At 46.4% G+C, this 27,909-nt stretch overlaps 1 protein-coding gene across 2 annotated transcripts in view; it reads right to left on the bottom strand.

The window, feature by feature from the left end:
* The window catches only part of Prkch (protein kinase C, eta), a 198,657-nt gene that overhangs the window by 50,155 nt on the left and 120,593 nt on the right, over nt 1-27,909 (bottom strand). For both annotated transcript variants that reach the window (NM_031085.2, XM_039112995.2), the window contains exon 10: nt 12,803-12,957. In NM_031085.2, the coding sequence (NP_112347.1) occupies nt 12,803-12,957 (155 nt within the window). The remainder of the gene's footprint in view (nt 1-12,802; nt 12,958-27,909) is intronic.

The following is a 27,909-nucleotide window of genomic DNA, read 5'->3' as shown; positions in this document are numbered from 1 at the left end:
GGTCTCCTTCCCACATGGAAGACAGCTCTGTTGCTAGGCGGCTAAAATAAGATTTTTATAAGCCTGCTGCAGAATCTGAAAACCCCCTGCAGTTTCTCCAACACAAACAGCAAAATTCTTCCAGTGTTCCGATACCGTGAGACCCTTCCGAGATAAGAGGTGGCTCGACTCGCCTTTTTTAAAAAGGTTTAGATTGCAACTCTTTAGAGACTGGAGGAACAATTCTGTACATGTAGGATAGGTCACCATTGCTTTTCAACAACATTTAGACATAGCCCTACATGCACAGAACACTACTGGGAGTACATGCAGGCACGAGGAAAAGGAATTGGGAAGCCTGGACAAGAATACAAAAGGAATAGTTCTCACTGTATTCCCTTTGTAGCAGCTAACAATTGCTCCCTTTTTGGTCATGTCTATGCATAATGTACTTTTAACATGATATTAAGACAGTTATTTTTTTTAAAGGGTGGCAAAGGGTCTTCTACCTCTGAGGCAGACTCCTAGTCCTTTAAAAAATTCTCTTTTAATTGTGAGGCAGTCTCCTTATATTATTAGACCAGCCTTGAACTCTCCCTGTAGCTAGGGGCGAGCCTTACATTTGTACCCCTTCCTGTTTCAGCCTCCTGGGAAGCTGGGTTCACAGGCCTGCAACTCCTGGCTTGGCTGATGCTGCTTTCCAATCAATATAGGCAGCAGGGCACTATCAATCTTACACACACACACACACACACACACACACACACACACACACACTCAAACACGCGTGCCCTTGCACAATGGATTCTGATAGATGAATGTGGACAGAGGCAAAACAAATGAAGAAAGGTCACTATGCTCCATGACAACCACTAAAGGATACCTGATACCGAATGAAAACGAGCAGACAAGAAACAGGCTAGGATGCAGCCTTAAATCAGCATGACACGGGAAGCAACATGATGGATTTCTGTCTGCCTTCCCTGGACGCGCTCACTCTCTGTCTGCCCAGGCCTCAGAGCATCTTACTGTTCTGCCTACTCCCATTCACAGCTTTAAAAAAAAAACAGCTAACACGTTTCTGTCACAATCAGTGAGAGAATATGATGATGGAAAGCCACTCGCTCCATCCCAAGCTGCGGGATTTTCCTTCTGCTTTTCTACATTTCTCCATGCACATGCATAAATGGTTTCTGCTGTTTATCCCTTTTTAAGATTAAAATGAGCACAGAATACTTTTTAGCTTTCTCCCCCTCCCCCCCAATTGTCAGAGACAAATCACTTAGATGAATAACTGTAGATTTATTCTCTTATGTTCGGTGATCATTCTTTTAGTAGTTACATGATACTTCACGTGCGTGCACCATCATGAACACTGACTGATATTAGAACCAACAGGAATCAATGTTCATGATAGCCCCTGGGGTAGGATGCGCTCTAAGGTCAATGTTGCAGTTATGAAGTTATAAATTAAAGTTTTACTGGTATCATAAAACTAGTATATTGTGGGAGGCTTTTTCCAAAGCTGTATTCCAGTGTCAATATTGCCTCTGTATAATATTATACCCTATTAAACAACTGAAAAGCACAAAAAAGTAAAATTTAAACACCTGTACTGTCTCAGCGTTCAGACTCCCACAGCTGATGGGCAGGTTCCATTGTAAAAGTACACTCAAGAAGAGGGCTCCTGATTTGTGTGGTTTCTGTTATTTACAAACACTGTTGCAACATCCATTTAAAAATCCATCCTTGGGAATCTGGCAAAGTGTGTGTGCCTTTACCGGGGAGCCAGAGGCAGTCAGATGTCTGTGAGTCCAGGTACGGCCTGGTCCCCATAGCAAGTTCCAGGACGGTCAAGCTATACAGTGAGACACTGTCTCGAAAACAAAACGAAAAAAAAAAAAAACCAAACCAAACAAACAAGCAACACCCAAATGCATCCTTGGGCCAGTATGGATAAAAAGCAATTGCTAAATAGGGCCTGAGGCCTCAGTTGGATCTCTGGATCCCATAGTAGCAAAGTTGTTCTCTGACCTCCATGTGTGCCTTGGCATATGCATGTCCTCTCTTACAATACCATACACAGTAATAAAAAAGGACAATTAAAAGTGTAAAACAGTTCTTTATCCTCACAAGAACATCACTGTGAAGAGGCTTATAGGACCCTATAAAGTTCTGAAGCAGTAGGTGTACACATCCTACCTCACCCATAGAGTCCCTGGCTGCCGGGACAGCTAAGGAATACAGAAAGGGACACTGGGAACCTTTCTGGGATATTATTTGGAACAATAATTATGCAATGTGTTCATGTGTCAACATTCATCAGATTCTGCTCTTAAGTCTACAAGAGAAAGGACGACAGAAAGATAATGGCCTGTCCATTGTTCAAACATGAGCTTTTCTGCTCTAATCATGGAAGCAGAGTTCAAAGGCATTTACCCAGCATGCACTGCACACTGAGGCACTGTCTATGGCTTTCTGTGAGACAACCACTTTATTCTAGCAACTACCCTTGGGTGAGCACTTCTAGGTTGCTCTTCTCTCAATGAAGAGATTGAGCAAATGCAGCTTGTTCAATGCCCTACCACTGGGAAGTCTCAGAGCCAAGACCAACTGAAACCCAGGTCCTACCTACCCACTTCCGTCTGCTTTGGACCTCCAATGGCTATGTGTGCCCTGGTGCTTATGGTAATCACTCCAGGTTCTGTTCTATAGAAGGAATCACTTACAGACCCAAATCTGTGTGTTCAAGACCAATGCCTCAGTATGACAGCAGTGTCTTTGAACACACTATAGCATAAGTGGGTTCACATGATAAACTATTCCACATCACTCAATGTTGGCTTAAAAGATAATATATGTTATACCTGTGAGAAAGCAAAATGGCTATGATACAAAAAGGAAAAAAATGGTTAAAATATTTCTTGTCATATATTGCTTCAAGAAAGAGACACAGGCTTGGAGGGGCATCATTCAGTGATGTCATCACTGCATGGACACCACAGTCCTTACACAAACTAAGACAGCTACACTGTCACCAGCTGATAGAACCTAACTTTATGTTCTGTTTACAACTGTCCACAACAATGTCATGCCGTGGAAGTCTATATTAAAAAAAATAAAACGGCCCCATTCAAAAGGTAAATCCGTTATGGTTAGAACTCTTGATCAGGTCTATGGACACTTAGAGATGTCTAAGTTTCTCGTCATTGTGTTAGGTATTGTCGCTAAAGATCTACAGTACCTACCCTCAAGAAGCGGCCCAGGTAGGGGCAGGTGGAGAGAGGGCTCAGAAGTTAATGAGCTCTGGCTTTTCTTCTCATTGACTCCGGGGTCAGTTCCCAGCACCCACACGATGGCTCACAACTGTGTTAACTCCAGTGCCAGGGGATCCAATGCCCCTCTCTGGCCTCCTTGGGTACCTGGCATGCATATGGTGCAGACTACGTGTAGGCAAAACACCCATACATATAAAAATAAAAGTAAATGAATCTTTAAAGAAAAACAGAAGCATTTTATGTGCTGAGGGGCACAGTGCTAAAGGAGGAGATGGTAGGTTGCCATGGAGCACAGGAAGGACGTCTAACGCAGAGGGTGCTGGCAACCAGGACTACTCAGTGCTGGTGACATCGAAGCTGAGAGAGAAACAATTAGTAGGCATCAGGAAAGACAGAGGAGGAAGCAAATCCGTACACAGAGCCTGTAGGCCCAGAGAACTCATGCTGAAAGGACTCAATTGTCATTATGAAGGCTTGCAGAGTTTTGACACATCTTCTATAACACTGAATGACACCACCTATTTACTTCCTACAGCCTGAAAATCCCTTCTCTGGTGGAAAAGGGTGGCCTCACTTACCTTGAGCAGTGGTTATAGGAAATTAGAACTAACCAGGTAAAAACACCCTACAGGGAAGTTTCTTCTTACAAGAGACGTAATTGACAGCACACTGCTCCAGCCATGCTGTGGCAGCAACCCCAACCATGCCCTGCTCCTCCCTCCCTGGCTTTACCCCAAATTTGCTTCCAAGAGACATTCACACAGAACCTCCTTCTTAGACCTGCTCTTCTTTGCTCAAATGTCCCCTATCGGAGAAGTTTTTCTTGATTCTCCCTGTGAAATCCACACCATCGACATTATCCTCCCTTATCCAGCATTTTCTTCAAGGAATTTATCATGTCAACATCTGGCATCCATACTTTTGGTTTGTTTGCTGGAGCTAGAAGTTAAGCTCCCCGAGGGTAAGGGGACGTGTCTATTTTATTTCCTGTATTTCTCCAGGGCTTCGAGCCTCATGTGGAACTCAGGAGTTACTTATCAAGCATCAGGCTAAGGGCATGAGCAAGCTCCCAGCTTGAGGGAAGGGGCTCATCTTTCTCCTCCTTTGATCCCCGGGAGTCAGACACAAAGCTGAGTCGAGGGGGCAGTGCAGACATTTGTTGAACTGTCCAGTTCAATTGCTTTTGACAAATGGTGGCACTCCGCCAGTACAGAAAGGTCAACCTGCTGCATTTTTATTGCTCAGCAGATAAATCCAAGTTGTCGCTAACTACAATGAAAAACAGGTTTTGTGGTCAATTTGGTAGGAAAAAGAGCCAAACGGTGGTCTGATTGCATTAGCTGGGGAAACCGATTAGCACATTTATCAATGAGGTACAAATAACCACAGCTTTCGCTGACACTAAAGCCAGGCACAGACACGGCATGCCAGGATGGCTACCCTGATTTAATGAATGAAGTATACAAAACAATTAAGTATCCCAGGGCTTATGTTTTATTCTTACCCTAAGCTGGGTCCTTTGAGAAAAGGCTTTACTGGGGTTAAGTCTTCAGGATACTCAGTCTAGCGATGGTCTAGAAAGACCCTTGAATCTTTCCTCAAATTAACCACCTCAAACTTTGTTTCACTACACTAGAGGAGGTAAACAAAGAAACGAAGAAACAGGGTTCAACTGTTCTTTTGAGACAAGATTAGAGAGTCAGGGTCTTCCGCAACCTGTCCCCCAGGCCCAACAGCCTTGCCTGAAAATCATCTCAAAGGTCTGGAACAAATATATGATAAGAAGATAATCATCATGCCAAAGTAGAACTGAAATACAAATAGAAGAATTCTGGAGGGGGAAAAAAGCACTGCTCATCAAAGGGCTGAACTGAATAAAAAAAAAACCCCATCTGTCTGAAGAAGCTCATCTCAGCAGCAGCATCCTAAGCATAATTTCAACCTAAGTCAAAGGAATCGAGGTCACGTGATGACTGAGATGCAGGAAAAATGAATGTCCTTCCTGATACAGCAGGCTTCCATTTCATCCTACAGAGAGACTGGCTCTAGTGTGTGTATAGTGAGTGGGTAATAAGGCTTGGGGCCTTCAGCAACTTGCCCAGGTCTCCAGAACCAGGATTGAGTTCGCTGCCCAGGTTCACAGAAAATAACCCAAATTATTAGCAGAAAGAATACAGAAAGAAGGTCCACAAAATCTTCCAACTGGAGTTTTCCCTGCCTAAAGGAGGTTCAGGGACAGGGATGGAGCAGAGACTGAGGGGGTGGACAGCTGATGGCTGGCCCAACTTGAGACCTATCCATGGACAAGAACCAATCCCTGACATTATTGTCGGTGCTTTATTGTGCTTGCAGATAGGAGCCTAGCATACCTGTCCTCTGAGAGAGGCTCCACCCAACAGCTGACTGAGGCAGTGCAGAGACCCACAGTTAGACATTGGATAGAGCTCAGGGAGTCTTGTGGAAGAGTTGGGGGAAGAAGGAGTGAGAGACCTGAGGGGATAGGATCTCTGTAAAAAGACCAAGAGTCAACTAACCTGGACCCTTGGGGTCTCCCAGAGTCCAAACCACCAACCAAAGAGACTAAACATATGTAGCAGAAGTGCAGCTTGGTGTTCATGTGTGGAATGGGGGGTTGTCCCTGACTCTTGCTCACCTATACATCCTGTTCCCCTAATCTGGCCTGGTGCCTAATCTGGCCTCACTGGGAAAGGAGAGAGGCTCTCCCTTCTCAGAGGCCAAAGGGAGGGGCAGAGGGGAGGGGAAGCTGTGAGCTAGGGGGACTGGGAGATAAGGGGGTCTGCAATAGGGATATAAAGTGAATTAATGTGGGGGAGAGAATACATGCCCTGTCTCAACTTTACAATAAAAGATACTCTAGTTAGGTCATCATTATCTTCTTAGCAGGAAGACTAACTGCCTCAGATAGAAACCTAGTTAGGTCATAAGACTGTAACTGCCTCAGATAGAAACCCATGAGTTGCCACCCACCATGCACATGTCCACATAGGCCACTACCCCCTGACACATGCAAAATTAAAATAGATTCCTATCAGACAGACCACTCTACCTAAACTCCCTGGAAGAGACTGTGTTGTCAATACTGTTTCTCACCACATAACAACAGGAGGCTGGATTTCAGCTGGGAATGGCTCCCTGGAATGTTACACTTGTTCTCAGTTTTTACTGCAGGCAGGGGCAGCCATATGACCAAATTCCAGCAAACTCTATGATATAGATTATGTCTATCTTCAAGAAGGGAGCTTATCCAGTTGGGCACCATCTGCCTTTCTGACGACCTGGATTTGAATTCAGAAACAGTCCCAGGACTCTTGGCCAGTATCTTAGACCAAAAGATGGCCATGAAGGGGTCAGAACTGGACACACAGATTTCCTGGTCCCACAGGAGTCTGTGCAGCTTCCCTGTCAGTGCTGGAGTGCTGACCCTGAGTTTTTTTACAGGACAATGGAGAAGCCAAATATTTCAAGCCTTTTACAATTTCATTCCTGCTGTCTCCAGGCGACCCCATCTTCCCCTGTGTATCAATCTCTAGGCTTTGGTACTACCATAATTCCTGTACTCGTGAATTGCAGGGGAACACTTGGTCTCTAGCTGGTAGCATTATATTGAGGGGCTGTGAGACCTTTGAGAATATGGCCTAGCTTACAAAAGTAGCTCACGGGAGGTGGGTGTTGACAGCCACGGCTCTCTGCTCCCTAATCTGCCACAATCTGAACAAGTCATGTGTCTAGCTACCACCACCCAGACGAAGCTTCCGTGACTTCCACTGTGCTTCCTCCACCACGATGGTCAAAAACTAACCATGAACTCAAACAAATTCTTCTTCTCTCGTGTTCTTTTTGTTAGGTATTTCATCACTGCAATATGAAATGGAACTGACGCACTGGACATGCTCCAGTTTTGAACTCCATCTGCTATTCATGGTCTGTGCATTGTCCATCTTACCCTACAGACAAAGTCTCCAAGGAAGGACTCCTACTATACTCACTGCAGATCTTAACCTCCTCACACAGTGTTTGGCACACTGTGTTATTGATCTGCTCTTGCCTTGACTAAATTTTCCTTGATGAAATAGAGCCTCACTGAACGCCTCAAGATGCCTGATTAACTCCTCAATCAGCAGGAAGTTAAAAATCAATTGTATTTTCGGTTTTCTGAACATAGGACTGCACATTGCAAACAAACCATCCCGACAGAGCCTCTGCTGTGTGAAACAACAACTTGCTGGTTGGATGTTTGAGACCTGTGTTTCCTCACCTGTGAAAACAAAGCTGGCCTTAGGTAATCTGTGAGGTGTCTACTGTGTCTAAAGTGGAAAAATCCTATTGTTGGGTATCATGAACGCAAGAAATTCACAGTGACTGGATGGTTCCTCCAGGGATTGGCAACATGACCAGCTTACCTAACTCTCAAATAAATTATTTATGAGGTATGTCTAATAAAAATTTAAAGTCATCAGATGACTGTGAGGACTCTGGGATAATGGAGTGCTAACTGTGAGAAAATATGCCTCACTGGTTTCAACTACACATCCCTTAAAAGCCTTAGAACTTGCCACTTTCCTGCTACTGGGCATCCGTAGTTGCTGTTCTTTCAGCCTTGAAGGATCTTTTCTTCTCTCCTCACTAGTGGCATGGGCCTAAAAATTACTTCCTTAAGATTTTCCATCTCTCCCTAGCCAGACCCTTCACCCTGGGGAAATTCACAACCATGACACTGAATTTCCCTGAGTCATGGCACTGACCAGACTAGCCATCTTATGTGATCACTTGATTGACACCTGTCGCCACCACTGTACCAGGCTTTCCACCAGGGAAGATTATTGGTTTTGCTCATTGTTACGTTGGTCCTTGGCAGTGACCTGATGGTTACTGAACGCAAAATGGTCTCTAAGGGCTGCTCAGGGGAAATGAAAAGGCTGAATGTTTTGTTGTTTCATACAGCAGAGTGTATGGAAACCTTGAGTTCTCCGTACATTCTTGGGAAAAGAATACAGAGCAGTGTTCACTGTCTGGTGACAATGGAGTAGTCTCTGAGTGAGCAAAGTATGACAAGAAGGGAGGCAGGAATATGACTAAAAAGTTCTGGGAAGGGCTCAGGGCCATAGTTTCCTGTGAAAGTTACTCACGTTCTGAGCGCCTCTGTGTCTGGCCCTTTCTGAATGACAGATGACAGCAGGAAGCCATCCTTGCCGTGCAGCAAGTGAAGAAGGAGTGAAGCTGCTTCTTAGTAGAAAGAATGATGCCACTGGGAGACAAGGTGAGAACGGAGCTTCCGAGTTTGACTCTCGGAAAAGAGAATTTGGGGAGTTTGCAAGTCTGCTCATAAGAGATGGTGAGGAGAAAAGGAGGCCCGGGAGATGGGAGTCAGAAACATTGACCCAGGTTTTCAGAAGGGAAGGACTGCAGAGCAGAATGACTCAGCATGAAACATCTGCCAGAGAGATCCAATACAGAACAGATTTGCGAGCAAATTCCTCGTGAATCTCTAGCTAAGGAAGCAACAAAGTTCCTCAGAGTGATCTCACCATGGGTTCGCTGAGCAAAGCCACACCCAATTAAGTTCAGATCACATAAGTATCTGAACCAACCAGGCACCAGGACCCCTGATCCTATCCTTGAGAAGAGAGGTAGGCAATGTGTGAGAAGGTTATCTTCACAGAGAGTCCACTGCTGTGGACTATCCAAGGCCTTGTTTAACAGAACTTTCCCTGTAGGAATAGAGTTGACTGTAAGTTTAGGAAAGAGCTGGGAATATGTTAGAGTGCTTTGTCCTGGGACAGATGTCCACACTCTAAGAGCTAAAACTCAAAAACACAAACAAGGCAGAAGCAGGTTTTTCTCTCCATCTGAAGAGAAGTCAAAGGCGATTTTCAGGAAAGGTTACAGGTTAATACCAGACTCTTAGTGTAAGAGAAGAAGTCAGCATGCCAGTCTGGCTGTTAGCCTGTGTGGGCTGGTTCACATCTGGAAAATGGGACAGTGAAACAGCACAGGTCATTTAGGAGTGAACACTGATTGGCTTATGTGCAGCCATTCAAGGGCTACAGAAGCCCGATGCAACTGGGCTCTCGCACAGTAGAATGGGTGTTGAGATGCACGCGGTGTTTGAGTGGAAGTTGGCCACCAGGCACCAGAATCTAAACCTCTATAACCCCCTCTTTACCCAATACATCACAAATACATTCCACACCTGGTTAGAGACAGCAAAGCACGTGTGTGACAGAGAGCTGAGTGGTTTGCAGTTGAAATGTTAGAGATGGCTGAATCCTCCTTTAATACAGTTTATAGAACATGACAGGAAGTGGCCCGCATGCCTTTTTACTTCTCTCCCATTTCTGTTTGATTTTGGAAAAACATCCAAGCTACAGAGAAGGTATTCACGCACCATCTGGGTTCCTGGTAACCCAGGATGTTTTTCTCCTTTGTCAAAGCTGACTCCATGACTGCCTGCTCTCTAGCTCACTTTGGTTTTGAGGTCAGGGCTCTGGCCAGCCACAGACTCTACACCAAAAGCACCAGGGCAGAGCCTTCTGCAGTTGCATCTCCCAGGACACAGGTTTTGTTTCCTCAGCACACGTGCTGTAAAACACAGAAGTATGACCAGCCTGTCTTCTGATCTCCCCCATGGGTTAGTCAATGAAAAGAGAGTAATTCATGTCAGAGAGAGTTCTTCCCCTTCTCCCTGAGAGTCTACTTGAGACGACTTGAGAATGGTATCATGTTCATGACTTACTGAACAATAAACCATACAGACCCAGGAAGAAAAGCCTCCAAAACCAATCAACAACTTTATTTAGACAGCTCAGAGGGATCTTCTAGAGAGAGTATTTCAGTTCTTATAAAGGACATCTTGGGACACACATGATAGATAGGGCTGTCTCAAGTTCCTACGTTTCTTATTAGATCCCTGCATGCATCTAATTTGCACTCTCTGTGACCCAGATATGCCCTTGACTGTGTATGAATTCCAAGGACTTGGTTTTCAGAGCCTCACCCTTAAGACTCTGGTCCCAGTCAGGAGACTGGTGGAATTAAAGTGTCCCATGAAACAAATCCACACAACAAAAATAGCACTTTAATCTCGACCGACTAAGTGTTCTCCCTTCAAAGTCAGACATTATCAGTTAGACTATGAACATGGGGATCTGAGTTCAAGAGTAAGTGAAACAAATGAAAATCAGAATTGAATTGGAAATCTGAACTGAGCCACGGATAGGAGAAATTAAATGGGAGCTTCAGTATGTGGATCGATACTGCCTCACCGGAACACCATCAATGATCTATAGAACAAAATTCACAGAGCAGATAGAAGTGTGGCATTCAACCTAGAAAACCAAGTTTGCACTTCCACCAGTGTAGGGCTCTGAGTAAGGAAAGGCCTTAAGGAGTCAGACCATGTGAGCTTTTAAGCCTCACTCCTCTTCCTCCCACTCCTCTGCCTTTGGTTTCACAATTAAAAGTTACTGGAACACCATAAGAAGAATAAGACACCAGACCTCTGGGGGTATCTCCAATTTTCAAGTTTCTCCTGCACAGAGAAGGTAGCAGGACAGTCAAACATGGTTTGAACTCTCGGTTCACTAGCCATTAGCAGCCTGGTTAGTACATCTTTCTAAGAATTACTTATCTAACCAATGGTGATAACCACGATGTTAAGGAGAATTCAGGGGCAAATGTAGGTAAAGTAAGTGTTGATCTTGGAACGTGTATACAATTCAGTTGTTGTGAGGTCAGTAATAATTAACTTGGTTTACAACAGAAGTCATTCCAAGTAGGGAGGTCATTGTTTTTAAAAAGCCAATGTAGGAAAAGTCTCTCTTTAGGTTAAGCAGGGTAGAGGTAGGCAACTCGTAGATAGTGAATTTCAGACAGAAAATTCTTTGTTTTAGTATTTAGGACTGTACCATAAAACATAGACTTTTGTAATACAGCAACAATTGTCTGTATTACCAGAGAAGAACAAGTATATTTCTGGGTTCATTTCTGTTGCTGTGATAAAGTGAACAAACACCAACTTAGGGGAGAAAGGGTTATTTTAGCACACAATGCAAGGTTGTGGCTCATCTCTTACTGTTCTGCTGCTGTGAAGAGACACAGAAGAAAGCATTCATTTGGGGACTTGTTTACAGTTTCAGAGGGTGAGTCCGTGGCAGGGAGCCCGGTAGGCATGTCGATAGAGCAGTAGCTGAGAGCTTACATCCTGATCAAAAGACAGGAGGGAGGGACGGGGAGGGAAAGAGAGACAGACACAGAGAGAGAGAGAGAGAGAGAGAGAGAGGAGGGGGGGAGGGAGAGGGAGAGAGACAGAGACAGAGACAGAGACAGAGACAGAGACAGGGGGAGACAAAGAGAAAGACTGGCCAGGTGTGGGTTTTGAACCATCAAAGCCCACCCCCAGTGACACATATCCCCCAACAAGGCCACACCTCCACACCTCTGAGTTCCTCCTAAGCAATTCCATCGACCAATAAGAACCAAGCATTCAAATATATGAGGCCATGGGGGGCCATTCTCATTCAAAGCACCACGGTTATGGCTCACCAGAGCAGGGAAGATGAGGTAGCAGGCACTTAAAACACCTAATCCTTCACACCCACGGTCAAGAGCAGGGGGATGGACGCATACAGGTTAATCTGTGCTCGGTTCACTTTCTCCACTCTTGTACCATCTGGAACCCAGATTTAGAGAATAGTGCCTCACTCTTTCTTCCCACTTCAATCAATGTGACTGAGACAATTTCCCCCACAGACATGCCCAAGGCTAACCTGAGCTAGACAGTGCTCCACCAATAGTCCTTTTTAAGGTGGCTCTTGTGATTGTGTCAGGCTGATCATAAAAACCAACCATCCCATGGGGCAACCAGGGTATAACGTAATTTACAGAGTGGGAGGACTCTGACCACATGTCAACACGAACACACCCGGACCCTCGCTAGCCACTCCATTCACACACTGTCCGCCATCTCTCTGCTTAATGCTTCCCCAGATATCCACTGAGAACACCAATAGGATTTTGAGTCCGTTCAGATTACAGCCTATTAAGATCAAAAGATTGTGCCGTGACACGTAATCAAACCCTGTTGTGAGGCTACACATGAGAAACACCGTCAACCCCATTCCTAGGCATAGCTGAGTACTGGCAATCCAGCCTCATCTGACCTTAGCACCACTACGGCTACTACCGGCAACAGTCAAGACCATGGCTCATTGCCAGCTCTTAAAATAGAACGAGTACACCACATTAACTAGCTCACTTCAAACGTTCAGGAATGAATCCAGCCCTTTCCAGGGCTCGGCTACCACAGTAAATGCTGGCGGAACCAATCCATAAATATTAGCCTCAGCTGTACATTTTAGTTTGGAGCTAAGAGTTCATCTCTGTGTTAACGCTAATGAATACTTGGGCCTTCTGTGACTTTCATTGCTAAAGACTTGGGTCAATGCTCATGGAAAACGGAAGGCTAGCCTAAGTGAGGAGCCGGGGGCGGGAGGGACTCAAAAGAGGGGCCCGGTGTGCAAACTCACCTGTAGATGATGCCTTTCTCGTGGAGGAACATGAGTGCAGAAATGATCTCTGCAGCGTAGAAACGAGCTCGGGCTTCATCGAAACGCCTGGACTTTTGGATGTGGAACATCAGGTCACCTCCGTTCACAAACTCCATGACAAAGAACAGACGGTCCTAAATGAAATGCGAGGGAATGGATTAGCCTCTTGTTTGATCATCACCATTATTCCCCTCGAAGAGACGTGTTCCAAGAAGCATGTGGACTGCTGTCTGGGAGCAGAGGTTGGCCCCGTGTGGGGTCAGGTCTGTGATCTCAGGGAGGAGCGGCATGGAAATCTCCTTCAGGTAGTTCCACACAACCTTGACTTTCTACATCACTAACCATGGGGAAGGATCAAGAGACCTTGGTTCTCATTCCAGCCCGAAACCTTAAGGGAAGAGAGCATGGAGGTTAAGTCCTAGGCAAATGTCTTCAGTGGGGCACACAGGGTTAATCCCAGAGTAGAGGACACTGGGGAGGGCACTCCATTGCTCACAAATGAGCAGAATACATAGAACAGGTAAACCTCTTTAGAGAGCACGGACAAATGGAAGCACAATTGACAGACTCTGGTCCATCTAAACATCATGAGTTACAAGTGGATGTAAAGCACACTGGGGGCCTCTACCTGTAGCGACTTACCAGACAGGGAAAATGGGCTCCTAACAAGGTCCCTCTGTAGAAACCTAGGTAGGGACCATGCGAGAGTGCACCAAGAACTCGTGGATGGTCGGACTGTTTAATGGCAGAAAGGTCCATCCAGCAAGCTGCCCTGAGATACACAGGGTAAGGCTTGTGTTACAGACCTCTAGCATCAGTGGATTCCCTCACTTCTTTCCCTGAGCACTGAATGGCATGTTGGGGGCGAAACAAAGACCCCTCCCGCCAGATCAGATCAGTTCCACCCTAGAAAAGCTGGGGCAAGGAACATGGGTTCTTAAAATACAAACAGCAAATCTAAACATTCTGGTAAAGCCATGGAGAAAGCAGTAGAGGAAATGGGACACTTGACACCTGCATGAGGCTTAGGGAGGTGCCTGATCTCTGTGAGTCAAGGCCTGCAGGTGAGGGCCATCCCTCAATGTCACGCTGCCCTTTCTGGGGGTGGGAATGTATGTGGTCACTGTGTAGGCAAACTGGCAGTTTATCAAAGGATGCGTGCAGGCAAGAACCCGCCTTTACTTACAGTTTGAAATGTTACCAATTTTGCTAGGGGCAGTGGGGGGCAGCTGGGCTGAACAATGTTGGGGAGTCTGGCTTTGGCTCACTTTCCAGTGCACCACTGCTGCAGTATCAAGCTGATCTCAGTCAGGGCAGTGCAACCCGTGACACCACCTACTTCCTACAGTAAGTGAAACCTCAATCAGAATGGGAGGGAACCAACCATGTGGTGTGTGTGTGTGTGTGTGCGCGAACTGATGCTTTATCAAAGGATTATGTAAGCAAGAACCCACCTTTTCTTGGAGTTTGAAATTGTACATTATATATATTAACATATATAATACGTGCTAGAAGCATAAATTTATTTAAGAGCAGAAAACAAAGTGACAAAGTTCATATAGACAAGACTACCTACCACCAACTCAACTCTTCAGGCCATCCCATAGCCCAAAGGAAAACTATACAAATCTAGCCGGCTTTGTGACCAAGCTAAAGGCCCTCATTCGAGTGCAATTGGCAAAGGGAGGGATAGAATTGGGTGGATGGGTTCACATGAGCAATAGCTGGCCTATATTCCATGGACAGGAGTCGGGTGGGTTGGGCATGTTAGCAAATGACTTGTGTGACAGGTTGGCACTCCAGGGACATAGAACTCATCTGGAGGGGTAGCCCCAGGGTGTGGGGAAGACTTGGATGGAGAAGCCACTTTGCAGCATCCCTGAATAAGTAGTGCAGCCTCACACTTCGTGAACCAGACTGTCTACCTTCTTCGTGGATGTTCTCCTCACAGAAGCAGCCAGCCACTCAGAGCCCCACTTAAGTGAACATCCCTTACTGGAAGTCAGTCCAGAGGTAAGTGGCCATTCTAGGGCTGCTGTCGGTGTGCTTGGCAGTGGTCATGAGAGGACAAGGGCAGCTAGAAGGAATTCTCTTCCACATACAGTATCCCTTTCATATCCCAAATTCTAAAAAGCTGAGCCCTGCCCTAAACTGCAGGGGGGGTAGAATATGCTGCCTTCAGGTCTTCTCTTTGTCCTCCATCTTGGCTCTGGCTATAGGCCGGTGTGGGGGTGGGGGTGGGGGACAGATCTCGGCCTACAGAATCTGGCACTTTCTCCTTTGCTCTATCTGGAGAGAAACAGGATATTTAGATTAAAAACTAAGGATGCTTTGTTCAGTGCTCTTCCTTCTTTCCATCCAGAGCCTCACGTCTATTATAGGCCTGGCACCAACCTAGAATACAGGGTACCATTCACAGCCCCTTGGCTGCTACCAGCACCTCAGTCGGGGAGAAAGGAAAATCGAGATTGAGGAGAGGCAACCAGGATGGAGTGAAGACAAGACCTAGCTTATGAAAGTCATGTGACAAGGTACAAGCTAAAATTAGGTTTATTGATCAGCAACATGTTTTAATTTGTAATTGCAAAGAAACTTCTAGAGACCTGAACTTTTATTGACCCTGTTCTAAAATGTCTGCTAAAGAGGGTGTCTTAGTTAGGGTTTTACTGCTGTGAACAGACACCATGACCAAGGTAACTCTTATAAAGGACAGCATTTAATAGGGGCTGGTTTACAGGTCCAGAGGTTCAGTCCATTATCATTGTGGTGGGAAGCATGGCAGTGTGTTGGAGAAGGAGCTGAGAGTCCTACATCTTGGAGAGCCTCAAAGCCCTCCTCCTGACGGTTACTTGCCCAGTCCACACTGCTGCAAAATAAGATGAAGCCCTTTGGGGAAATCCTGAATTATTAGGGAGGGACTGTGTAATGGATTTAAGGCAGGGAGGGCTCTGCTAATCCTACCTTGGCAGAGACAGCCAGGGGATTCTCTCTGTACTTAAAATCTGCATACGCAGTTGTTTCAGGATCCCTTATGTCCAGTGTCCTAGAAGCTGAGCCCAAGCATCTGCTGCGCGTCACCTGTGGCTTTGGCTCTTTTGAGGCAGATTTGCCCTGACCTGTGTGGTAGGAAACCCAATGTCCAGGAGACCGGTTGAGCTTCAGTTTCAAAGCCAAGCCCTTTGTCTATCCGGTGTGCCTCTCTCTGGTCTCTGATTCAACTAACCACAAATGCAAGCCATCAGCATGGGATGATGAACACCTGAGAGAATCAAAGCAGCTCAGAAATCCCTTTGTCCCACGCCCTGTATCAGTTACAGGCACAGAGTTCAAGGAGCTGGCGCATGGCAATAATAAAATTCCTGTCATCACCTGCCCTGGTGCCTTTAACCCAGGCCTGTGCCAGCTTTCTGCCCTGGCTCTCCGGCAACAGGAGATAAACATATCTCTCAGAGTGGGAGGCCCTTCTCAGAGTTCTCATTATGGGTTGCTCCTGGGAGCTGGACAGACACGCAGCTACATGAGGCAAAGCCTGCTGTGTTGTAGAGCTCAGCTAAGATGGGACAAGTGACAAAATGATTCGACGATTGCAAGGAGGCTGTGAAGGACACCTTTGGAGGTATCTGTCCAGGGCCATGCAGACAACTGCTGTGTCTCCAGCCCACGACTGACTGGGACAAGCCCTACATTTCCCAGAATATTCAAACTGAGACAAAGAGTTTTAATTCAGTCTCAGCTGTAAGAACCGAGCGAACGTGACTCCAAGGAGCTGAGGCTGTCTGTGTGGCAGGAACACATTAAATCCTTTAGTGTAACAGAATGGTGCATGGATGGATGGGTGGATGGACAGACAGATGGATAGATAGACAGACGGGTCAATGCAAGGTTAAAGATGAAGCAGGAAATGGAGTAGAGCAGAAATGAGACCACGAGCGGGATTAGAAGACCTCACCAGGGCCCCTTGTGTCTTTTCACTTTTACATCCCTTTGGGAGGTCTGGTCAATTCCTTACCTCAGATACCACAATGCCTCTTACATTTGTGAATCTTTATTTTCAGTTCTTTTCTTGTATAGCCTCAAGTATGTTTTCTGTGATTTCCAGGAAATTTTTAAGTAAAATACATACAATTTTTTAAGGAACAAGGAGCTTCTTGATTTAAAATCTAAGATAAAATGCCTATAGCAACAGTGATCATAGGATCCCATCATAAACAGCAGCAAAGGGCCTCAGAGCACCAGGCCCTTTCAACAGAATCCTAACAAATGGGACTTATGAGGAGGTAGTAAGGGAGACACCACCCAGTGCCAAGTCCTTGGTATCTCTGTGAAAATACCTGAGCTGTGGACCCAAAATTCTCAGTAGGCACAGGCAGCTTCTGCTGACCTTTATTCAAATTTCCTCTCTCTTTCTCTTTTCTTCTCCCTCTCTTCCTTTCCCTTACCTCAACTCACCTTGCAAAACGGCAATGTCAAAATGACTACCTTCAAAGTTCACAGCAACTAACTCTGTTAAGGCAAGAGTTTTAACCAGTAGTTGGCCTACAGAAAGCGCTCAAAACATGATAGCAACTGTCACTATTTATCACTCCTTTTTCATAATTCTCCACTACAGCTTCAGCCAACATGGCCCTGTGACTAGAACTATAGCCCATCCAACAGCTATCCATTATATACAACAGACACACACACACACACACACACACACACACACACAGGTGAAGGGGCAAGGAGACAGACACACACACACACACAAGTGGAAGGGCAAGGAGACAGACAGTCAGACAGACACACACACACGTACGCGCACACACACACACACACATACATGGACGTACACACATAACACACATATACGCAAGGGGAGAGAGACACACACAAACACACATGGGGGCAAGGAGAGACAGACAGACAGACACACACACACATGGGGGCAAGGAGAGACAGACAGACACACACACACATACATACACACACAAACAGCGGGGGTAAGGAGAGACACACAGACACGCACACATAACACATGTATACAAAGGAGAGATAGACAGACAGACAGCCTTGCCTACATAGCTACTTTAAGGTCAACCCGAAGTCTAGCAGATCCATGGAGATGAAAGTCCCCCTATCCCCAAGTCTAGCTGTTGAAGTACAGACACTAATGCCACACAGCAATGACCTTGCCCAGGTAAGGACTTTCATTCTAGAATGCCTTTATAAGAGTCACAAAACTGTGCTGAAAACCAAAACGATACGAACCAAGCACTCAGTTCCACTCAGCTTCCTAGGTTTCTAACACTGAATAAAGATTATGATTCTCAGCTTTATGGATTTTAAAACATTATTCTTGCAAAACTAATGGGCTGCCCGGCAGACTGCAATGTGCCAGTAAAGACTTTGCGTGGTAGACCCTTTCCCTCTGTAGCATTTGCTCATTCTTATAAGACACATTAAGAAGGATTTTTCTTTGTTTAAAACTAGACTACACAATCATTTTGATTTACAAATATGTTTCACTTGCAGATACGTTGTTTGGGGAATGGAATGTTTTGAGTAAGAAACAGTCATGGCACATTGGCCACAGCGAAGATGGAGGAAAAAAAAATCAAAGAATAGCAATTACATTTATGGTTATGAATAATTTAGATAGTGATTCAGGGCACCGTTGAACTGGAAGGCCTATCTACACTCATCAAACTCTAAGAGCTGCAGGGCAGTGTTTCCATATGAATAACAAGCTCTATATTGAAAGCTGCAGAGTGCTATTAAGAGCTGTGAGCGAGAAGGAAGTCTCCGGGAATAGACAGCCCCACGCTGAATGTCTCCTAAGCCTTACTGTTTCATTATTTTTGCTGACCACATCATCTTCAGGGTTAAAAGGGACAGAGTTCACATCAACAGGAAGCAGTTTCTGACGTCAAAGAGGTCATGGTGGAAAGCACCCTTGTGAGGAAATCTGATTGCACCATGCCCGAACTGGAAACCACTTGATTTTAACCACATTAAGAATGATTGCAAAGGCTTCACAGAAGAAACAGTGAGAGGGAGCCTAATGGTTTTGTTTTTTGTCATCTTGCACACCCAATAAGATGTTCATCCAATCGCCTAGCAACCCTTGTGTCAAGCATGGGGTCAAGGTATACCTTGTCCTGACAGAGACTCATCTTTGATAAGGTTCTTCTGTCTCTGCCGTAGCAGACAAAGGTTTAGGAGCTTGGCCCTTGAACCTGGAAGGATTCACAATTCCCCAAGGCAAGTGTGTTTTGGTGGCCAGAACATGTTATATAGCCTTGTCTTTTAATGAATCCTGACCAGTCTATGTAGCAGACAAGGGAAACAACTTGACAGGATCTATGACCACCTAGAAGACAAACTTGTGAGCAACTTTCTAGATTAAGTTAAATGGCATGGAAAGACTCACCCTAAATGTGAGTGGCACCGTCCTGTGGACAGGGGTTCCCCAACTGTATAAAAGTGGAAGAAGTCTTAGTGTTTACCTCCCTCATGATTATGGATGTGACCTAACCAGCTGCTTCCAGTGCCTGCTGTCATGGCTCCCCTGTCATGATGGACGATACCTTCAAACTGCGAGCCAAAACAAACCCTTAAGTTGACTTCATCACATAGTTTGTCACAGCAAGTATGGGAGATAACTAAGTGGGAGAGATGATAATGTCCCTCGTGTGATGAGGTGGTAGGAACACATTAGAAGGGCTGATCTCAGAGAGAACATGGTTTATTTTGTAGTAAAACTCCAGATGGTTATCGGGGCAGAGAGACTGGCCCAGCAAAAGCTGCAAAATGAAGAAAGAGATGCCCACCACTTTCTGCCAGATCCAAGAAAGGCCTCCAAGTCCTCTGGTGACCTGAGTTCCTAGCAGTTGAGTCTCCTCTTGTGACTTCTAGGTCTTTGGTCTACCACCCATCTCTGCCCTCCTGTGGACTTTCCTTTGTAGCCCTCCTCTTCTCTGTCTCCACAAACAGGCCATGAAGAATTTTATATTTCAGCTTCTACTAGATCAAGTGGCTATGGAGACCCACTCTCCCACCTGACCTGTTTTCTGGATTCCCCCACCCCAGTGCAGGCCTTTATAGTCCACTCCCCTCAAACTCCCCAATGGCTGGGACTACGGCCATCCACCAAAGGTGATGTCCTGCCAATCCACTCCTGGGATCACTGCCCTGGGCCAGGAGGTCAAAGGCCACAGGCTCAGCCTCCTCAATACTCATTTGCTTCCTATCTCTCCAGACAGCAACCTGAAGGTTGCTAGAGTATATGTCTTGGGCTGCTCTCCAGTTGGAGAGCTTTTACTGACTCCTTGAATGCCTGCGATTATGGCCAAAGGTGTGAGACCCCTGTGCTTCCTCTCCTCTCCCTGCTGCATTGGGCCCTCTAGGTTTTCAGTGTCCTGGTGATTTGTTTGGTGATTCTGCCATCTAATGTCTTAGACCATGGCCTACCCCATAAACAAAGGCCTCCATCTAGCCCCTCAGGTCAGGGTGGAGACAGCCCCTCCTCTGGGAAGACTGACCAAGTCCCTTCAAGATCCTTTCCTGCCTTCCTCTATCACACAGTGATATCTTTAACTTCAGGTAGTTATTTCCTTTGTGCATAGATTTTTGGTTCCCAGTCACTAATTAGCCCACACACACTAAATTGAAAATACAGAGCAAGCTCAAAAATATCATTCTGCCTTGAAGCCGCATGCAGGTCTGCATCTGGGCTGCTTAGGTCTGCCCTCACATTCAGAGACCATTTGGTTTTGAAGATACGGTTTACAATATCAGTATTTATTAAGACAGGGTCTTATTGTGTAGACCTAGCTGGCCTTGAACTGACAGCACAAAGATTCACCTGTCTTTGCCTAAAGCCCATATGCCCAGCCTCCATGTACGGCTGTTTTAAAGTAAAATGGTGTTCCCATATATGGAAAACAGAAAGAAAACTACAAGTTTTCTCAAAGCACACTCAAGTTATCATTAGCAGATATTTCTAAACCAGTTGGGAAATGTTTCCAAAGGTTTGATTATCCATTTGTGAAATCTAGTCTTGTATACCCTGTTCAGGAAGGTCAGAATTCCGACTTACAGTAGGCCTCCCAGTGGCTTCCCAGCAGTGGAGACAGTGGCTTTCATAAAAAGCACCGGTTCAATGTCTTGTTGATAAAGTGAAAGTATCAAAGCAAGAGAAGCTATGCACTTCTCCCACTCTGTGTTTGACACAAGCCACTTAAAACGCATTTAGTGAACTCATACTTGGCTCCCTGGTGCCCTCTGCCTTGTTGTGTTGCAGAATTCTAGGCTAAGGAGAGCCAGCAGGGAACTAGCCAGGTCTTCACCCGTCACCCAGTTCAGAGACCCTGTCCCAGTAAGTGCCACAGAGCAGATACCAACAGTACTAAGAGCCTTTCTATAAACCCAGACAAATGTGATCATACACATATTTTTTATATTTTATAAACTATATCCTATCTATTTTTGCGTGTATTCACATGTGTGTGGGCAGATGTATGCCATGGAGCACGTGTGGAGGTCCGAGGGACACTTGTAGGAGTCAGTTCTCTCCTTTACCATGTGGGTTCCAGGACTCAGGTAGCTGGGCTTGGTGGTCAGCACCTTTACCCACTGAGCCATCTTTCTGGCTCATGTAGATTCTTTTACCTGACACACTTCGCTTTCTCTGTAAGAAACAGTCCTCGAGCCCTTGAGACTAGACACTGAGGACAGATCACTGGACAGTCATGCAGAGTCACAGTTTTCAGCCAAGGAATATTCCTCAGGGAATACATGGTAATAATTCAAGGGCACAACTGATACTTAATGGGTCGATACCTAGGATGCTGCTGGATGGCCTACAGTGCACAGGACAGCCCTCCAGGAGAGGCTTATCCTACCACGTGTTAAATGAGGGCCCACAATATGGCATTGTATGAGCCCTGAGATGGGTCATGTGATAAGGATAATTTTCTGAGCAATGTGGAAAGGAACTTTCTCTTCAGATCTGTCCGAAAGCCCAAATAAAGAGGAATCAGTCAGTGAGTGGCAGGCCTACACTCTATAGGCTTCCAGAAGAGAAATTTAATGGGGCTGCAGGCCAACTCTGCCTTACAGTCTGCCTGTGTTTCCTGATTGTGTTTAACCTCCTCCATGCTGCTTTTACCATTAGTAGACGGATGTTGGTATAGAAGTTGTGGACGGTGTCTCATCCCTACTCCATGTCTCCTCAGAGAACACCAAAGAGAGCATGGTTCTTTGCTCCCCAGGGAGGGAGGGAGTTGACAGAGCAGCAAAACGCCAGAGTAGCTTCTCAGGGAGAAGCTGCAAAAAAAGGGAAACACGTGGATGGATGGAAGGGAAGGCAGGCAGTTGGCACTCCTGTTTTGATGGGGAATTATATTCTACATCATTTTAACATCTAAAATGTCATGAACCTTGAGGCTGAAATGAAGAGACTCTGGGAAGGGTTCCAACACTCTCTTCCCAAGTCCTGAGAGACCCACGATGACAGAGTAGAGCTGGGTAGGATGAGCTCACAATATAGTGGGCTCTTATGCTGACTGAACATACTGCAGGCAGGAAGCCTCCCACAGAGCAGAGGCAGGAACACCCTGGGTGGTTCTACAGGGAGGAAAGTGCATACCAATCTCTCCAGAACAGTGGAATATTGCAGTGGGACAGGACCAGGGCGGTGCTGATTGACAGCAGAAGGCAGGAAAGGGAGGCTCACGGAAGACCAGTACAGTGGGTCTTGAAGGCTCATGAAGTTACTCAGGAAGTGGGCAGGGAGGTAGACAAAAGTATGGCCCAGAGCAGATGTCAGAGCAAGAGGAACACACAAACATCGACGTGAGCAGGGAGGCAAACTGGGGCTGCTAGTCTTCCCATTCTGCCTCCTGACATAGGCCCGTCAATTACTGAATCAATACAACACCAATCACCAGCTAGAAGTTATGTAGGGTTTGGATCAACCCTTCTGAATAATCCTCAGCAGATCCCAAATCCACTCCACCCTACATAAAAATAAGAGTGTATTGGACATGTATATATAGCTTCAAGACCAGCCTCCCATACGCCTTTCTAAGCATGTGGCTGTACTGAGCCTGACGGAAGTGGAAATCCAAGAAGAGCCTCCCAGGGATGGCTGGTCACCTGCTGAGTCTACCCACAGAGGACAGCCTCAGACCTAGAGCTTCCTAGAGCAGCTACACAAGGCAGAGCCAGCTCTTCTTTGTCCCCTGCTGTGTTCTCAAGGTGGGCTTCTTGTCACAGACAGCCCATATACATGGTCACCTATCACTACCTAGAGGTGACATGGGCTTGGATCAACCCTTCCTAATGAATAAACTCCTTCCTGCCTTCTGCTGCAAGCTAAACCTTGCAACAAAGGCTGTTTCTACTTATGGCAGGCACTGGCTATTTCTGGGGCCCTAGAGAAATAATTATAACCCAGTTCTAACCAGTGATGAAGTATTTACAAGAAACTCAAGTATTTCAAAACTGGAACACACTACAGCCCACAGTTGCTGCCCAAGAAAGTCTAGTTTTTACAACCGCATAACTGTCTACAGGGTGGGGTCAACTCACTCCACCTACGGACCTGTAGCTTCAGATCCAGCCTGGATAACCACGTCAGTCAAGGTGGGTGCTTACCCAACCTCCCAGGGACTCCCTGCAGGCACTGCAGAAAGCTACAGTGTTAGTTGGTCGGGGGGCTTACAACTGCAGATGGTGTTGAACTTCTGCAGAAAGCCTGACACGTGAGTGGGAGCTTCCGCAGGATCCAGACTTCAAGGACAGCTATCGTTCCCACCGTGGTCTTAGAGGCACACTTAGTACACCAGCTCAACCTCCCCTTGTCACTTCACAAGTGCCAGTCTTCCTTTAGAGGAAGGACTCTCCCTTCTCAGCTAAAACAGCAGGCAGCCTTGGTACTTGGATTTCTGAGAACAGAGGATTGGCAACTTGACCCACTGCAGTGAGCAAAAACCGTCACTATGCAATCACCCCCTCCAACACTTCCAGTCACTGTGAGTACATGTGGCTGAGGCTAACCTTGGTGAAGACTGGGGACAGACATCAAAGGAAATGACACCCGGTACCACAAAACATATGTCCAGATATGAAAGTGCAGGGGTGCTTGCCCTCCAGGTTGTCAGTCGTGATGACAGCTGAAAACAAGCCAGTTATAGTTAACCAATCCTGAGGACAATGGTTTTAAACTCTAGACATGCCAAGTATCTATGGACCTATCCAGACACAGGGGCAGAGGAACAGTTTGACCTTCTGACCCCCCACACCACCCCACGCCCCATTCATACTCAAGACCCTGTGGCCCGGTAGCCCCAAGAGAACAGAAACCCAAATCCTGTGCCTGGAGATGGTCCTCTGTACACCATGCCCAGGGGTTGTCAGTTGAAGAAGTAGGCCCACACCACGTGGTCCAGACACCCTAAGCTCATCTGTGGACCTATCTCCATAGCTACCGACCTGAAAGGAAGATGGGATGTGCTCAGAGGCTGGAAGCAAGCAGAGACGGGAAGCACCAACACCATGTTCTAGTTTGCTTTCTATTTCCATCGGAGCCGAAGGCAAACTTGAACAAATGACCCATACGCGGACCACATGGCATGAGAAGTAGTCATTGCTCAAGGAAAGGAGGAAACCTAGTTCCAAAGAGATCAGAGCAAATACCCTTAGGTGTTTCAGAAAGGGCCAGAAATCACATATGGCGCAAAGGAACAATTCTTTCTCACAACCCCTTTCTTCTCAGATGTACATGCTGCACAGAGGGGAGACTTCTAGCTACAGTGCAACAGACATGGCACAGAACAGCACAGCCCGGTCAAGAAGCCACACACTGCCTCTCGCTGTACGATCCAGGATGGATTGTTGAACCTCTCTGGACCTCAGCTGTCCAACCTGTTACAAGGAAGATGCAAATATCCCTTTCTGGGATTGTTCTGAGAACTGCAAGACATTTTGCCCAACAGGTATTTACTGAATGACAGGACGCACCTTCTGAGGCAGGAGAAGCACCCAGAATGCACCTCAGCGAACTTCTGGCTTCTACACTTGCCCATCCTGCAGAACCGGCCCACTTAGACAACAAGAATCAACCAGGTGCACTGATGCTGTCAGGGACCTCTTCAGATCATCATCTCCTCTGTCTCCTCTTCTCTCTGCAGCCTTGGGGTCTCTTCTCCTTGACCAGGATGGCACAGCCATCAGAGCACGGGAAGCAAGTGTCGTGATGGGAGCTGGGCGTGCCTCCTTCCCAATCCAGCTGATGGTAGCACCTCAGGATACACTCAGGACTAGCCATGCTGCCTGAAGCTCAGTATTCCGTGGAGTGTGGGCTGTGGCTTACTGCCTCTGCCCTGTGTGTGCAGCCCCCTCCCCACTCGGGACTCCTTCTAGAGGCTCCTCGCCCACTAGGGAGAGAGGAGGTACCTTTTTTTGACTGGAGATGCCTAACTAGGCAAAATGGGGAATAAGGAATTTCTTAAAGGCACTGGGTGCTAGGAAAGTGAGAGCCTGAACTTTAACGCAAGGTTCCATTGTCATCACCAGCTCAAAAGAGGGTGGAAGAACAACCCCCTTCTCACATTCACACGCTCTGCTTTATTAATTACTAATGCGACAATAACGGAAAGAAAAATACATAGGAAGCAGTGCTCTCTTGCCCTTGTGTTACCAAGTGACTTCCCTGACTTAGCGGCTGCTGAGAGCCCCTTATGCCTGTGCACAGACGCTCAACAATCTCTCCTTCCACAACTGGGGCTTGGCTACACTGCTACCCCTTGGTGGGGAGGAGCAGCAGATCCCTCTGGCCGGCCTCGAGCTCCATCTTCAGGGATATCCCAGGAAGTCTAGCAGGCCAGGCTCTGAGGAAAACCTATAGCAAGGGGCCAGTCCTGTCCTTCCCGTGGTCTACAGCCACCAGAGAAGCAGATGTAAACAGAGCTAAATCCCTAAGGAGTAAGGAGGGACCTCGGTGTACCCCTCTTCCAGGTTTTGGGCCCAGGACGTCCTGTGTTTTCCAAGCAGTAGCCCTGCTCAGATAAACTGGGTCTCTGAACAAAGACTGGAGCATCTGACCAATATTGACTCTGCTGCTGCCCCTTCCTGGGAGGCTGCTTTCTGTCTTTGTTCCTTTCTCCCTCACCCAGCCTCTCCTCTGGCTGGCCTCTTACCCCACCTATCTGCCTCTCTGAAGCTCAGATATCACAGGAAGCCCCTCCTACTCAAGCACTAAGCCCGTGGAAGGAAGGCAGTGGGGTCTCCACTCCTGGCCATAAATGCCAAAAGGCTGACAGCCCCTAATGAAGATGAAAGGACCCGGAAGCGAAGTTAGCTTCAAAGTACTGAGGAGTGGAGCTCGTGCTAGGTTTGTGACAGGGGTCCCTAGTAACCAAGTGTTCCCTAGCTAAATAATGCCTTACTCTCACTACCTCTGTTGTTTAAAACAGAAAACTGTGTACCACCCCAGTAACTCTGCCACTCAGCTACTGTCCTGATGAGGTTTTCATCACCACTTCCTGCTGCTGCATTTGTGGGGACTGGAGAGCCAGTTCCCTGTCTTGATCTGAACTGTCCATCTTTGTAAGTTTCTGTATTCTTTCCTGAAACCTTCTAGTTTTACAGTTTCATAAAAGTGCTGGGCTTACGGGAGTGTCTTAATATTTCCATGTTTGCCCAAGCCACGGACAAAGCGAAGATGATAACTGAGGCTGTCCTATGTAGTGACAACATGCCATTAATCATACACGCCAGGCGCTCATGACAATGTCTGATATACAATACACACACACACACACACACACACACACACACACACACACACACACACATGTTTAATGACCTAGTGGGTCTGGAACTTATGGACTCAAGTGACCCTACTTCTCATGGCCTGCCTGGGACTATAGATGTGTGTTATACCTGGAAGAAAACCCTCATCAATTAGTACATTGTTTAAGTGTTTTCCCCTTGCCGAAAGCTCAGGTTGTTTCAACTTAACTCGGATGATAAGAAAGTAAATAACTCCAAAAACTAAAACAAAGAAAAAGACCTAAATAGATATTTCTCAAAACGAGAAGTATAAATGTTCAACAGATACATTTAAGAGAAATGATCGCCACTAACCATCACAGAAATGCAAACTGAAGCTATCCTGAGGTAAAGGCTCTTCCCTGCTGGAACTGCTCTTTAAAAGGATGAATGGAATTGAGCTCTGGCAACACGGGGAGGAAAGAAGGCCCGTGTGCACTGACACTGGGGCTGGGAGTCAGTCAACCACTGCCCAAGTCCATATGGAGACGCCTCAAGAGTTAAGGTGGAATATGCATAAGGTCCAACCAACCATTCTAGGAACTCAGTCTATACCCAAGAAGCCTGAAGTCAGCAGACTGAAGAGAGAACTGAAAAGAGAACGGCACGCCCCGCTCACTGCAGCACTACTCACAGTACGGATGAATGGACAAAGCTATGGCTGGGCAGACGCAGAAAACGTGGGGTAGATATACAATGAACCATCACTCAACCTTACGGCGGGAGGAAACCCTGTCATTTGTGGCCACACGGATGAATCTGGAGAAGATGAAGTGAAATAAACCAGGCACAGAAAAATCAAATCTAAGAAAACTCCCCTGAGCAGAGAGAACAAGGATGGATGCCAGGGGCTGAGGGTGGGAGTGAGGAGCTGTCAATCAAAAACTATTAGCAATGGACTAATAATATATATATTAACCATCTTCAAAATCTACCCATTTAAAAAACATTTGTGTGTGCATGCATGCGTGTGTGCGTGTGTCTTTACATGTGGACGGACATATGCCACAGTAGACACGTGGCAATCAGAGGGCAATTTTAGGGAATCAGTTCTTTCCTTCCACTCTGTAAGTCCCAGGGGTCAAATTCAGTTCCTCAGGCTCCAAGGCAGTGCCTTTACCCTCCACACCACACCATCCCCCAATCAAGCATCCTTACATACAGCATGGATCTTATGATTACATTGTTTCTGTTGGCCACTCAATGAAAATAAAGCCAGCAGACCTAACGGCTTTCACAGGTGTCAATAAAGACCTTTACTCGCAAAG

The sequence above is a fragment of the Rattus norvegicus genome, chromosome 6, assembly GCF_036323735.1.
Source record: "Rattus norvegicus strain BN/NHsdMcwi chromosome 6, GRCr8, whole genome shotgun sequence".
NCBI lineage: Eukaryota > Metazoa > Chordata > Mammalia > Rodentia > Muridae > Rattus > Rattus norvegicus.
This window is presented reverse-complemented; position numbering and strand designations above follow the sequence as displayed.